The following is a 13,916-nucleotide window of genomic DNA, read 5'->3' on the forward strand; positions in this document are numbered from 1 at the left end:
TTCGAATGTTTGTGAGTGTGTGTGTGTGTGTGTGTGTGTGTGTGTGTGTGTGGAAGGGAGATGTGACCAAACACTGTTGATTGTGTTGCTACTTTCGCTGCGTTTCATATTTCAATGGTATGCTTAATTACAGCACATTATCAATATCATTTAAAAAATCGCTTCATATATATCTATATGAACTTGTTGATATATTCGTGCGTTCGTTCGTGTATGCGATGAGGTTGAAAAAAAAAAAGTGCACCGCCGGGGGGGGGGGGAATCGGCCACGGTACCCCTTTCGCGTGACGTTCCGAAGTTTCAGTCACTGATGTTAGTGAGACGGCCGGTTATTTAATGCACCGACCAGGCTGATGCATTAAATGGACCCCAAAATTATTTGTTGGTGGGTGCTTTTCTGATCGGGACGTGAGATGTGTGATGAAATTTCTTTGGTCTACCATCGTTGTTTTATCTGCTGCGCTGGCACGTGGTGGGTAAAGTTAATTGACTGGCATTTGGAATTCAGGACACCTGAAGTGTATTTGTTTTGGGATTATAGCCTAACTGTCACTGTTGACTCATATATAGTGCATTGTTGTGTGGTGCCTCCATGTCAGGGTTCTTCTCCATGGATGGTAGCGTTTTTTTGTGTTTATATTGTTTGCGTTCACCTGTTGATATTTTGTTGGATGATCTAACTGCGTGTTTAAGGGGGAAAACATTAGCATGTTTTCTCCATCTTGCGATCCCTTTCAGCGATTTGATTGATGCTAATTATGTATGATGACAAAAGATGGTGAGGAAAAGAAAAACTTTTGGTTTGTGATTGTTCCTGCGCTACTACCCCTGTGGTCGAACGTGTTGCTTTTATTTATTAATCGCTATCTTTTGTTGAAGAAACTCGTGGCTGTATGCGGTTGCATCTGGAAGGGTGCCGAATTGCGTATACTTCACTGCTAGAAACATTTCCCGGGGAAGGTTACCGCATGCGTACTTCTAACCAGCCTTTTTTTCCCTGCTGTTGATGTGATGCTCCGGTTAGCTAACAAGTTTACCGTCAAAATAAGCTTAATTTCACGGCTTCTTAAAGAAATCCCCTTTTGTGTGATGAGCAAACATGAAGAAGACTGCCAGAAGGCCCCGGAACACGACAAACTAACGTTAACAAATGCGGAAGAGGGGAAGGTAGTGACTCGGTTCCCCCCCGAAGCGAGCGGATTTCTCCACATCGGTCATGCGAAGGCGGCCCTTATCAATAGTATGCTCGCGTTGAAGTACAAAGGAAAACTTGTAATGCGGTTTGACGACACTAACCCATCCAAAGAAAAGGACCACTTTGAGCAAGCGATTTTGGATGATTTGGCAACCCTTGGTGTCACGTGGGATGTGGGTCCAACATATTCGTCCGATTACATGGAATTACTATACGAGAAAGCAGATGAGCTCATTGAAAAGGGTCTGGCCTATTGTGATAAAACAACACGGGAGGAAATGCAAAAATGTAGGTTCAACGGTGTTCCCACGAGCTACCGAGATATTTCCATTGAGGAGACGAAAAGGATGTGGAGTGAGATGAAAGAGGGTTCCGCAGAGGGCCAAGAGACTTGTTTACGGGCAAAGATATCCGTTGATAACGAGAATAAAGCGATGAGGGATCCTGTTATTTATCGAGTAAATCTGACGCCACACGCAAGACAGGGAACCAAATACAAGGCGTACCCAACATACGACTTTTGCTGCCCCATTATTGATTCTGTCGAAGGAATTACACACGCTCTTCGGACGAATGAGTATCATGATCGGAACGACCAGTATTATTGGTTTTGTGATGCATTAGGGTTGAGGAAGCCCATTGTTGAAGATTTTTCAAGATTGAACATGGAGTATGCTGTGATGTCGAAGAGAAAGTTGACACAACTTATTGACTCTAAGGTTGTCGATGGCTGGGACGACCCCCGGTTTCCGACAGTACGAGCGTTGGTAAGACGAGGGTTGAAAATGAGTGCCCTAAGACAATTTGTTCAGGAGCAGGGTATGTCAAAAACCGTCAACTTTATGGAATGGTCGAAGTTGTGGTACTTCAACACACAGATTCTCGACCCTTCAGTACCTCGGTACACTGTTGTTTCTAATACACTCAAGGTCCGATGTGTTGTTGAGGGAATAGGCGGCCTGGAAAAGTGTGAGAAATTGCTGCACAAAAAAGCCCCGGATATGGGGAGCAAGGTGTTTTATAAATCCGGTGTCATATTTCTCGATGCTGAGGACGTTGCTCTTTTAAAAGAGGGAGATGAGGTTACGCTGATGGACTGGGGGAATGCGTTTATAAGGAATATTCGCACCAGTGGCGAATCTGGAACAATTACTGATGCCGATATCGTACTCAATCTTGAAGGCGATGTGAAGAAGACTAAGCACAAGTTAACGTGGGTTGCCGAAAATCCTGAGGCAGAGGTTATGGAGATAAATGAGTATGACCATTTACTTACCAAGAAGAAGCCGGATCCGGAGGAATCTCTAGATAGTATCCTAGCCGCTGTGACGAAATATACCCAAGAAGTGTACTCTGAGGCAGCGACTAGCGCTCTGAAGAAGGGTGATATAATCCAACTGGAGCGTCGTGGTTACTACATTGTTGATAATGTCATACCGAGAAAAGTCCTTATCGCTATTCCAGATGGTCGCGAGAAAGTGAATCACTTGAGCGCGAAGGCTCATCATCTGAAGTATGTCGCAAAGGTGTCGCAGCCCGCAGCGGCAAACGATTTAGCAGCAAAAAGGGCCGCCAAAGCAGCTAAAAAGGCAGCACAAAAGCAAGACTCAAAAAGTCAGAACAAAGAACAAGCTGTCTAGAGGGAGAAATTCAGCACAAACAGGGGGTTGGCTAATCTACCCATTGATAGTAATTAAAAAAAAAGAAAGGACTGCGCGTATGCAACAAAAGACACACACCAAGACGATGCGAATGATTATAAGTTTTCCAATACATAAACATATATGTGTTATTGAAAAACCATATACTTGCGTGTGTGGAGGCTTGCATGCACTTAAAAAAAAACTTATTGGTGAAGAAATCTAAGTTGTGTTAAGGTTTAAGAAAATTTTGATGTATGTCGGTGATAAAAGCAAAGGTTGGATAGCTATTACTCGTTGTTGGGGCATCTTCGCGTCAATTTTCATGTCCTTGGTGCTGGTATTTTGCAATGGAACCACTCATTTTTTAATTTTTTTAAGGATGACTAAGAAGAATGTTATTCGCTTTACTGACTTGGGTCTCTCCACACCCGTTCCCCAAGTCTTGTCCACTTCAAAAGGAGAGAAAAAGAAGAAAAGACTTGAGGTTAAGAGTGAAAGGAACCTACGTACGAAGGAGGCAGAAAAACAACTTTCTCTTGCAAGAGAAAAAGTGGAGAAACATAAGGAGTACGTGAAGTCTGAGGCATGTGCCAAGCAAAAGGAAAAGGCTGAAAAAAGGAAAGCACTCAACGATATGCGAGTGTCCCTTCATGAACGTCGAGAAAATGAAGAAAAGCTTCAGAAACAGCGTGTTGTTTCCTCCCAACAAGAATACATATCTAAACTGGTAGCCAATATTGCGGAGGAAGAAGGCAGAACACGGCAGGTACGAGAGGCTATCGATCGTGATACGTTGGATCTAGCTAAGTTTGCCCCCCAAAGTGTTTGCATTCATGTGAAAAGACACCCACATATCGAATTAACACGGAAAGAACTTCCGGTTCTCAGGGAGGAACAGGCAATTGTTGAAGCCATAAATAGTACGTCTCGAACATGCGTTCTCATTTGCGGAGAAACTGGAAGTGGGAAGACAACGCAAATTCCTCAGTTTTTATGGGAATGCGGTTATGGTGATCCAAAGGGATCTCCCTTTGGAAGGGAAGGATGTATATTGGTTACGGAGCCGCGGCGTGTTGCCGCGATATCTATGGCAAGGCGTGTTGCTGAGGAACTTAACGTACCCTTTGGAGAGGACGTTTGCTATCAGGTCCGTTACGACAACAATCTTTCGGATGGTTTTAAAATAAAATTTGCGACGGAGGGTATTGTTCTTAAGGAAATTCAGTCTGATTTCTTGCTTAGAAAGTACAGCGTGATTATTGTGGATGAAGCTCATGAACGAAGTGTTACAGGTGATATTCTTATCGGAATGTTGTCTCGCATCATGCCTACGAGGAATGACCTGTACTTAGAAGAATTGAGGAAAAATGGTGGGCTTCCGCAGATGACAACGCTGAAGCCCTTAAAGTTGGTGATAATGTCAGCCACAATGCGTGTTGCAGATTTCAGGGATAATCGAAAGCTGTTTCCTGTGCCACCACCTTTTATTTGCGTGGAGGCCCGTCGCTTTCCAGTGACAAATCATTTTTCAAAGAGGACGGAATTATTTAACTACGTTGACGAGGCGTTTCGTAAGGTTTGTCAAATTCACAAAAAGTTACCGCCAGGTGGAATTCTGGTCTTCCTTTCGACTCAGTACGAAATCGGGCTGTTGTGCGACCGACTGCTATTACACTATGCAAAGACGAAGATTGAATACTGCGAAACTTCATACTCCAAGCATGCCTTACTTACTTCTGAGTTACCGACTACACCGAGTGAGTCTGATGAAAGTGAGTCAGATATCGAAAGAGATGAATTTGGACTTGCAACTGAGGATTATGCGTTGGATAAAGATGATACGGAGCTAGAAAACTGTAATATCGGTAGAAAGCGTTGCAGAAATGCTGCAGGATCTCCAGAGAAGGCAGAAGGATTTGCTGATGAAAGTGAGGTGAATGGTGAGCTCAATACACTACATGTCCTTCCCTTGTATGCACTGATGAATTTCTCGAAACAACAGGAGGTTTTCCAGCAACCTCCAGCAGGAAAGCGTTTGTGCGTTGTGGCTACAAATGTAGCCGAGACTTCGATCACTATTCCTAATATACGTTATGTGGTAGATTCTGGCCGAGTGAAAACAAAGACGGTAGACGAATCTACTTGTGCAAGCTGCTTCCGAATAGAGTGGACAAGTCAAGCTTCTGCTGAACAGCGTAGTGGGCGTGCCGGTCGTGTGGCACCTGGACATTGTTATCGTCTGTATAGCACTGCCGTTTACTCGAATTTGATGCCTAAACACAGTGCTCCAGAGATTTTGAGGACTTCATTAGAATCTGTGGTTCTCTTAATGAAGCATTTCGGCATCAACCATGTTGGGACCTTTCCATTTCCATCTCCCCCCAAAGAGGCCGATTTGAAGCGCGCATTGACTCACTTGGGGCTTATTGGAGCTTTGAACTCCGATGATGAATTCCGGATTACTGCAACGGGCAGACGGCTTGTTGCTTATCCTATTCCCCCGCGTTTCTCTCGAGTGATCGTTGAGGGAATAGACCGTAAGCTTCCACGGTTTCTCATTACTCTAATTACGCTGATCGCATCTATCTTTTCCACCACGACGAGCGTATTTACGGATGAAGGACATCGGATAAAATGGAAAAGCAAAGATATTTCTGATGATGAAAAAGAACGAAAGCAGCGTCTCCAGGCGCTTTTGCATCCTGGAAGCGATTTACTTACTTCCCTGAACGCACTTCTGGTATATATGAACAACTCTAGTGCGGTGAATTGTGATCGCTACTGTCTTGTCCAAAAGAGCCTTTCAGAAGCTAAACAACTTGGTGACCAACTACTAGTACTAGCGAGTCGCGATACAGCTGAAGAACCTGTTGAAGGCGCCAGCGATGCTGATGTCGTTGGACCAGAGCAACTTTTTGAGGAAAGAGCCCTCGCCCACCTCTCGAAGAATCAGGAAATAGTGATTAGGAAATTGTTTATAATTGGTCTTGTTGATCAGGTAGCACGTCGAGCCACGGTGCAAGAATGCCGGTCTCACGGTGTAGAATACAAGAGCGATAAGACGACGAAAACACCCTACATTACAGTTGCGAACCACATTATAGTTTACGTTCATCCTTCGAGCTCAATAGCAAGAACATATCCTCCACCAGAATACGTCACCTTTGTCACACTACAAAAGAATGTGCGTTCTGAGACAAAAGAGTCGCTTACCCTGATGCTGGGCCTTACTATCGTGACAAAGGAGTGGCTGCATGAATGCGCTGTCACTGTCGAGTAATCGTTTAACTTTATGTTGCGAGTTATATATTTGTATGTGGGCCCCGCTTAAGGGTTGACATATCATTACAAATTCTCTGCTATCGTCTTGATTCCTTCCTGATGCTCTGCTTAAGTTTTTTTTAAACTCTAAATAAACGTTGAACCTTTTCCTTAGCGAATCTTTTTGAATACGATTCTCGGAATGAACTCCGGCACTTGCATTGGAGGCCTGCAAGGTTCAAAGGACCTTTTAGATGCCGTTCGAGCGGCCGTGGTTAGGGGCGATCTGGATGCGCTGGCTTCCCTCAAAGGCGATTTCCTGGTTATCAAGGAAAATATAGTTAAATGTGTTGATGGATCGGGGAACACTCTGGTTCATCTGGCACTTGGGAAAAATACCACTATGCTGGAGTTTGTAGTTAAGGAGCTTACCGGTGATGTAAACGCGCCAAATTTTCAAGGACGCACTCCGTTGCATGAGGCCGTCAGAAACAACTATGTTGAATGTTGTGAGGCCCTCTTGGACTATGGGGCAGATGTCGGTGCCCAGTCTGCAACTCTCTCTACACCATTTCATACAGCGGCTGCCTGTGGGAGTGTGGAGTGTATGGAGGTATTGTTGAAACGGAGTGATAACCCGAAAAATAAGGTGAACGAACTGGATCGCAACAAGTGTTCAGCGCTGCATAAGAGTGCCTCGGATGGAGACGTTCGTGTTAGCAAGTGGTTGGTAGAGCATGGCGCTGAAGTAGACCAGAAGGACGCAGATGATACGACGCCACTTCTTATGGCTGTTAAGATGGGTAAACCGGATGTGGCAGAGTATTTGATTAAGCAGGACGCGAACCGTGACCAGGCGGATTCTCACGGGAACCGTCCTGTTCATTATTGTGCTATTCGTTGTGATTATAAGATTCTCAAGATCCTCATTGATGCAGGGGCTACAGTTAACGTTCAGAACAATGATTTAAACAATCCCCTTCATCTTGCAGCTATTCACCAGCGGCCGAATTCGAGGGAATGGGAGGATTTGATTGAGCTTCTGCTCGATTCGGGGTGTGACCCAGCGGTAGAAAATGCTTCGCGCAAAAAACCTGCAGATTATGTTGGTCGGAGCTTCAAGAAATTTTTCTCAAACGAAGTCTCCGTCGAACGTCGTAGACTAGAGAAGAAGAAGATGCAAGAAGAAGAGGAGGAGTTTAAAACAATGCTGGAGATGAGGAATACTTGGAGAGCCAACATCGTTGCTGACCTAGAAAAGGTAAAGAGAAGACAAAAAGAGGAACTTGATCGATTGCATAGGGAGACGGAAGAAAGGCACCGTGCGGAGGATGACGCACGGATGCTATTGGAGGAAGCGATAGAGAGGAAACGCTACCAGGAGGAGCAAAGGAAAAAGCGGCTGGAGGCCGCCGAAAAGGGTGCGAGCACTATGAAGAAGTAAATTACCTCATATTTATTTTTCGGGGTCTCGCTTTGCGCTTATCTCTAACCAATGTTTTCCTTCTCCCATAGCTCGCCAGCGCACAGCTGTTATTAGTTCCCATTCGCGATAGTGTGGAAGTGTTGTGTTGCAAGTTTCACGGTAGATGTGTTGATACATAAGTAACTTCTTCTAGTGTTGCAGTGACTTTCAAATTATGCAAGAGCGACACAAAGGGCTGTCCTTTTGGTAGCCGCACCTCGACTTCATGTACATGTATTATCCCCTTTATTATGTCGATCTATGTGCCCTCGTTTCTCTGTACATGTTTTTAATCTCCTTTTCGTTCATGCAACTGTATGACCATACATCTCCCTCTTTCCAGTTCTTTTCCTCCGAGGTGAACAACGTGATGGCTGCTCAAGGGCTGTTGAAGGAGCGCGACTTGGCGGGCACTGCAGCGTTCGAGGTTGCGCTGCAGCACATTGTTGTGAGGCAGGATCGTACTTACCACTTTGCGCAACTATTAATTGCGCTTTCTTTTCTAGTTCTCATTGTCGAGGTCGTGCTAATCGTTGTCACTTATGCAGTGCTTCCGATTTTGTCCATCGAACCCGAGGGGTACGTATGTCATATTTTGTCCTTTGCCTCGCCACCTTGTCTCATTCTACCGGTTGTGTGTCTCGGGTTGCTCCGCACTGCGACCCAAAGGTTCGCTATTGAATCCGGCAGCCAAATGGTACATAGACTAAATGCCACCGTTATGGAACCTTGCTTGGGAATGCACTTCAAATATTTATCGGGGAAGATTAGTTCTGACGGGTATTGTTATGCTGATAGGGACCTGTTGTCTAAACCCGACTATACGAGTCAGACCTGACGGTTCGTGAAGATAGGGGGATGTGCCGCCATCTGTTCTGGCGGTACCGGCTGCCAATGCCTTGCCGTCCTCCGACTTGTGCCGTAGCGCTCCTTTTCCCACTGAGTGCATTATCGGGGAGTACACGCGTGCGCGTGTGCTTGTGGGATGGCCGTTTCACTTTCCTCTGCCTCCCCCTTTTGTTTCTTCCCCCTTTCTGTTTCCACACGAGTCAGACACCTCATTTCAAAGCTCATAGCTCCTCCAAGTACAGAATGCCGAACGCTGATGCTCTATGGGTTGTTTTCTTTTGTATCATCGGGACTATGCGTGTCGAGGGACGGCAGATAGTGGTTGTAGGGGATTTGCACGGGGACCTCAATCAAACCCTCGCCATATTAAAGATTACAGGGCTTGTTGATGACCGCCAGCATTGGATTGGTGGTGATAGTTTTTTTGTCCAGCTTGGCGACATATTCGATGTGGGCCCGGACGACATTTCGATAGTTAAACTCCTGATGAAACTTGAAAAGGAGGCACAATCAGTGGGTGGGGATGTTATCGAGCTTTTGGGCAATCATGAGATTCGTAATCTTCTCGGGGACTACAGTGCAGTGGACCCCGGTAGCCTCGCGGGCTCTGGAGGTGTCAGTGGGCGCGATCGTTTACTTTCCAACAGGACTTCTGTTGGCATGTATTTGCGTACAAGGAAAGCCATTTTTCACCATAACGAATTTCTTTTCATGCATGGGGGGTTGTCAACTGCGACGGCGAGCATTATCACAGGTATTGACAAAATACATGAGTTTAACAAGGATTTGAGAAAGGCGTTAACGAATGGTACGCTGACCCCTCTGGGAAGTACAGGCCTCAACCTCGCCGAAGGTGGTGGACAAGAAGTTGTGAACCCCATTTTGGTTCGCTCAATCTTGAACGTCCGCTGTAAAGACTTGATAAAGGTTCTTCAAAATAAATTTGCCGGAATTAAGTCTGTGGTGGTTGGCCATGTGCCTCACAACCATCAGGATTTTAAGGATTGGCGACTATGCGGGGGCCATTTAATTGCTATCGATTTCGGTCTTAGTCGTTGGAAGAAAGGTGATCCAGGGCACGTGGCCGCGCTGCAGATTGACGATACCACAGGTCACGTGCAGCTGCTTGAGTCGACGGTACGCTTTCCTGAATTCAGCGCTGATGAGCACCCCGTGGATAGGCCGTTGATTGGCAAGTGGTTTCCAGTGATTGAGCGTGTATCGGTCGTTGTCATCATTCTCGTTTCTTTGGTATTTATTGGGAAGTGGGCAGTATCGTTTATCTGCGGTGGTAATGGCGGCACTCCCGGTAATCGACGATATGGGACTTTTTCCCCTGTGTAGGAGCTCAGAATCGACGGGAGGAGTCAGCTGCCGATTAAGTCAAGGGTCCGCATGCAGAAGAGGTCAATGTGCTGTGTTTAATGTGCATGTGCTGCGTGTTTTTCTTTTTCGCGTGGGAAACGTATACAATGAGCGAAGGATGGTATGTGACTGCTAACCCGAAGGGGCACTGTGCCGCTCACGCTGGCATCCCCTCTGCGCCCTGTAGTCATCGGCGGGGTTCATTGTTAGCATTTAGTGGTTACGGGCTAGGAAGAGGTACCCCCGGCATATGTGTGCGGGCTGAGTGGGGCAGGTGGACAAGTAACATGTACAAGGAAAAGGGGAGGGGTAGCATTCTTGCCACTGTGTTGTGTACATATATATACATATGCCTATATATACTTTTTGGTAGCGGTTGATGCAGTGTGTTTGTTTCAACCGTTCGAGCTTGCGCTGAGTAATTAACACTTGTAACTGAAACATAGAACGTGTGGTACGGAGAAGATTGTTCTTTATCGCCTTTTTGTGAGGTTGGTGTTGTTTTTCGTGTTTTTGCTCGAGTTTTTTTCTCATCCTCAGCTCTTCTACACTTTGAGCCAAATTGAATTATTCTAGTTAAGCTGAAACGAGAGTAACGTGAGAAGCTACTCTGTATCTAGTTAGGTAGCATGTACGTGCTTTATTACTACGGGCACCGTGAGTGGAAGTATAGCTCGGTAAACTTTATGGTGCCCTTCAGCTAAGGTTTGTGGGATCGGTTGTTGGCTGGATGAATGGTTGTGACGGTTCACCTTCTGGTACTGCTGTTTGAAGCGGGGTTTGATTGGGGTGTGGACCATGTATGTTTGCGTGTATGAATAGGTGAGTGTATTGAGTGTTATAGCTAGATATGATTGTAGCCTCGTGCATGGTGTGGGGTGGAATGTTACTCGTCTCAAAAGACCTTGGCCTCCTGCGTTGCTTGGTCCTGTAGATACCTCTACCAAGGATGAAATAGGCAGCAACAGACCGTTAAGGGGGAGCTGCAGCGGAGCAGCGTTTGCAGCCTCCCCTCTAAGGGGCAGTGGGGCTTTTGTTCTCTTTGAAAAAGAGTGCAAAAAACTTATTATTTTTCAAAGAACTGTTGTTTTGTAGTAGTGTGTCGGCTAAGTGTTTGCGTCTCTATATTTGAGAATCAAATGAATGTTGTGATTGTTGTTTTGTGTTTATCACTCAATCTTCCCACCAAGGCACCTGATTTCTTCCCCCCTACTTTGCGGAGGTGCTTGAATTTTCCTTTTCATTCGAAAGGAAGGGGTGGCTACTAGTGGTGACGAAAGAAAACTGGAGCAACTTGCCTTCTCGGAAGGTTGTACTCGCTTTATAGGTTAATGAAAAGTGGGCCGTGCTGAAATGCCCAAGAAAACTCGCGTCGAAGACCCCTTTGGCACGGCCGACGAGAATGATCGCGTTGTCGAGCTTTGGTTTCACGCGCAGGTTCCTCCAAAGTTTTGGGAGAAGCATGCTGGCACCAATCTCATGTTCGCATCAAATGTAATGGGTGAGGAGGAACGAGCTCTGGCTTGCAATTTGGTGGAGTCCGACAGCCCACCGGAGCCTTTCTCTATCCGCTTCTTTCGTCGCAAAGTTAATCTAGCACCCGGTGCTCTTCTTCAAGTTTGCAATGAAACCCACAAAATGACTGTGTATATCCGTAACTCTGGAATGTTAGAATCGGATGTAGCCGCTCCGAAGCCGAGCAAACGTGGTGCAAAAAAGGAGCGGCCTAGAAAAGGTGATGACTCATTTTTCACGGACACCGTGGAAACTTTGACGTCACTTGAGTTTGATTTTATGGATCTTCTCACATCCTGTTCTGCAAAGTACCCCCTACAGGTGGATGACGGTTCTCTATTCCGTAATTGCGTAATGGAGATATGTTGCGCTGAGCCATTTCTGCCTCCCAAGAGGTTCGACAGGTACCGACCACTGAAGTTTGAAATCTGCTCACTCAACAATCTTCCGGACCCTCGCACCCTCGATACACCGTTGTCTGTGTCGGTAAACTTCGGTGATATAAGTATTTCGTCGCCGAAGGTGAGCGTACCGCACAGCGGTAGGTCAATATTCCGTCAAATAGTGTTTTTGGGTCAAAGCACCCCTCTGCAAGTATACCGGGAGGCATTTTTCAAACCATTAGTTGTGACGCTTTTGGACGATAAGGCGAACGCGATTGGTAGGGGATCCGCTTCTGTTCGGGAGTATGTTACAGATAATCGGACAACGTTCAGTGAAATGGTGCATCTCTTACCGATCCGAAGTGGTCTGTACGGCTGCGTTTGTCTGACTGAGGGTACGTTCGTGCTGCTCAAACTAGATTTTTTTTCCCCCTTACCGCCTTGCTGCCACGTTTACAGCGATGGACGACCGGCATATGGGCATTTCCTTACTCGTGGTGTTATTCGTATGCCATACATGACACGGTGGGCAGGCGCCGTTCTGAGCACGTTTATTGCCACCCTTCTGGAGACTAAGAGACCCACGGTGAATGACGACGTATACCAGCGGAAAGCTCCGGTCGTTAAACCGGAGGTTCCATCTGTGAAGGAGAAGAAAAAGGAACTCAAGCAGCATAAGGGCCAACAGGTAGTGCCACAGCGCCCACCTTCACCGCCATCGCCCTTCAGTCTTCCATTTGAGGTTGTGACTCCTCCTGGCATTAGTGGTGTTGAAGTGATGGATGACGACACGAGGATTTTTTGTATCGAGGGGCCCGTTTCGGAAATTCACAAACTGTTCGAGCGAATGAGCGCGGCGTCGGGGCACGATCCTCAGTTGGTACTCCTCATGAACGCGGAGCTATTTATTCCACAGCGCGAATACCTATCTTTTCCGCCACTTGTGACGCTACCGCCCTCGTTTGAATGCTTGGATGCAAACATGGATGCAAAGGGGGAGTCAGCTCTGGGAGATACACCAGAGGCTAATGCCCTTGGGGCCACCCTTTCCTGTTCTGAAGGTGCCGCCGTGTCACCCCGACCCACAGAGTTACCAGGACGGCCTCCGTCAGAACAGGATGCAAGTATCGAAGACAGTTTCGATACAGGAGAAGTGGAGGCAAACGGAACTGGGGGTCGAATTCATCGCGTCCGTATTTCAGCAACCATCGCGTCGCTAGTATCCCATCAACGCCACCTGCTGAAACGGAGTTTGTCGGAGAGTTGCATCGCTTGTTATAGTAAGCTCGACGCCATAAGCAGTTGTTCGCAGCTGCGCCAAGTTGTTGAACGTGATCTTTTCCCAACTCCAGAAGAGGTGCTCGCCTTGGAGCGGTCATTCGGTCGCATGCTGGGTCTGCCCGACGTCTTTGGACGGGAGGAGTTTGTTAATGTCACCAACAATGTGGACATGGAAAATTTTGCGTACCAGGGGGAAGTACAAGAAACCGCGGCAGATATCGATCTACATGCTTTAGAGGAGAAGGATGTTGGAAAATGTGTTGTGTTTGATGCTATTCGTTCTGGTTGCTGCAGACGACTTCCTCCCTTTGTCGAGCAGCGGTTTCCTCATGCCTGCTGGATGCGCGTGGTGAGCACCAACAAGAATGTCTTGTGTGCCTTTCCCGTGAATTCACAACCAAGCCGAAGCATCCGTTACCGCGTAGAGGCGGAAATTATTCGTATGAATGGTAGTCTTTTTATCTTTGCTCTCAAGTCCACCTCGCTCGCCAAGGGGTTTACAGACTCACATAATCTGTCGTATGAGGCTCGTTTAGCTGCATCGTTACGAGCAAAGAAACGTCGGTCATCTAGTTTGCAAAGGGGAGGAGCACTTTCACTTGAAATATTGGCTTTGGAGCGTTCTCTGCAGCGCACGGAAACGAGTGGCGCTACTGGTGATGATTCTTCTGAGTCTCCGCGGAAGGATGCAGACACCAGGGCGAGGACTCAAGTCGCTGCTTCCCTGGGGAAATATCCTGATTCCAAACGGCGGCACATCTTGCCAGTGTGCTTGAAGCCCAGTCGAGAGGAGCAGCGCGAGCAGTATGCCTTGTGTTGGGAAATTTACCGCCGAAGGGCCCCGCAGGAGCGGCCAAAATTACCCAAAGGACCACCGATGCGTTTTTGAATGTGTAAATAAGCATGTCTTTACCTATGAGATTTGCTTTGTTATACGGTTGTATATATGTTTCCCCTGT

At 46.7% G+C, this 13,916-nt stretch overlaps 6 protein-coding genes across 6 annotated transcripts, besides 2 other annotated features; all 6 read left to right on the plus strand.

The window, feature by feature from the left end:
* Positions 1 to 13,916: part of a sequence feature (sequence corresponds to BAC RPCI93-26G9) that runs on past both edges of the window.
* Positions 7 to 52: a microsatellite.
* Positions 1,012 to 2,835, plus strand: Tb927.6.4590 (glutamyl-tRNA synthetase, putative; the record flags this gene model as incomplete). Its single annotated transcript, XM_840483.1, has 1 exon — positions 1,012 to 2,835. The coding sequence occupies one exon, from the start codon at positions 1,012 to 1,014 to the stop codon at positions 2,833 to 2,835; it is 1,824 nt and encodes a 607-aa protein (XP_845576.1).
* On the plus strand, positions 3,089 to 6,118 carry Tb927.6.4600 (pre-mRNA splicing factor ATP-dependent RNA helicase, putative; the record flags this gene model as incomplete). The annotated part of the gene is made up of 1 exon (XM_840484.1): positions 3,089 to 6,118. The coding sequence occupies one exon, from the start codon at positions 3,089 to 3,091 to the stop codon at positions 6,116 to 6,118; it is 3,030 nt and encodes a 1,009-aa protein (XP_845577.1).
* Positions 6,302 to 7,543, plus strand: Tb927.6.4610 (hypothetical protein, conserved; the record flags this gene model as incomplete). Its single annotated transcript, XM_840485.1, has 1 exon — positions 6,302 to 7,543. One exon carries the CDS (start codon positions 6,302 to 6,304, stop codon positions 7,541 to 7,543), a length of 1,242 nt encoding a protein of 413 aa, XP_845578.1.
* Positions 7,791 to 8,402, plus strand: Tb927.6.4620 (hypothetical protein, conserved; the record flags this gene model as incomplete). The annotated part of the gene is made up of 1 exon (XM_840486.1): positions 7,791 to 8,402. One exon carries the CDS (start codon positions 7,791 to 7,793, stop codon positions 8,400 to 8,402), a length of 612 nt encoding a protein of 203 aa, XP_845579.1.
* Tb927.6.4630 (serine/threonine protein phosphatase, putative) lies at positions 8,657 to 9,757 on the plus strand (the record flags this gene model as incomplete). The annotated part of the gene is made up of 1 exon (XM_840487.1): positions 8,657 to 9,757. The coding sequence occupies one exon, from the start codon at positions 8,657 to 8,659 to the stop codon at positions 9,755 to 9,757; it is 1,101 nt and encodes a 366-aa protein (XP_845580.1).
* Positions 11,132 to 13,846, plus strand: Tb927.6.4640 (hypothetical protein, conserved; the record flags this gene model as incomplete). The annotated part of the gene is made up of 1 exon (XM_840488.1): positions 11,132 to 13,846. The coding sequence occupies one exon, from the start codon at positions 11,132 to 11,134 to the stop codon at positions 13,844 to 13,846; it is 2,715 nt and encodes a 904-aa protein (XP_845581.1).

Source organism: Trypanosoma brucei, chromosome 6 (assembly GCF_000002445.2).
Source record: "Trypanosoma brucei brucei TREU927 chromosome 6, complete sequence".
In the NCBI taxonomy this organism is placed as follows: Eukaryota; Euglenozoa; class Kinetoplastea; order Trypanosomatida; family Trypanosomatidae; genus Trypanosoma; species Trypanosoma brucei.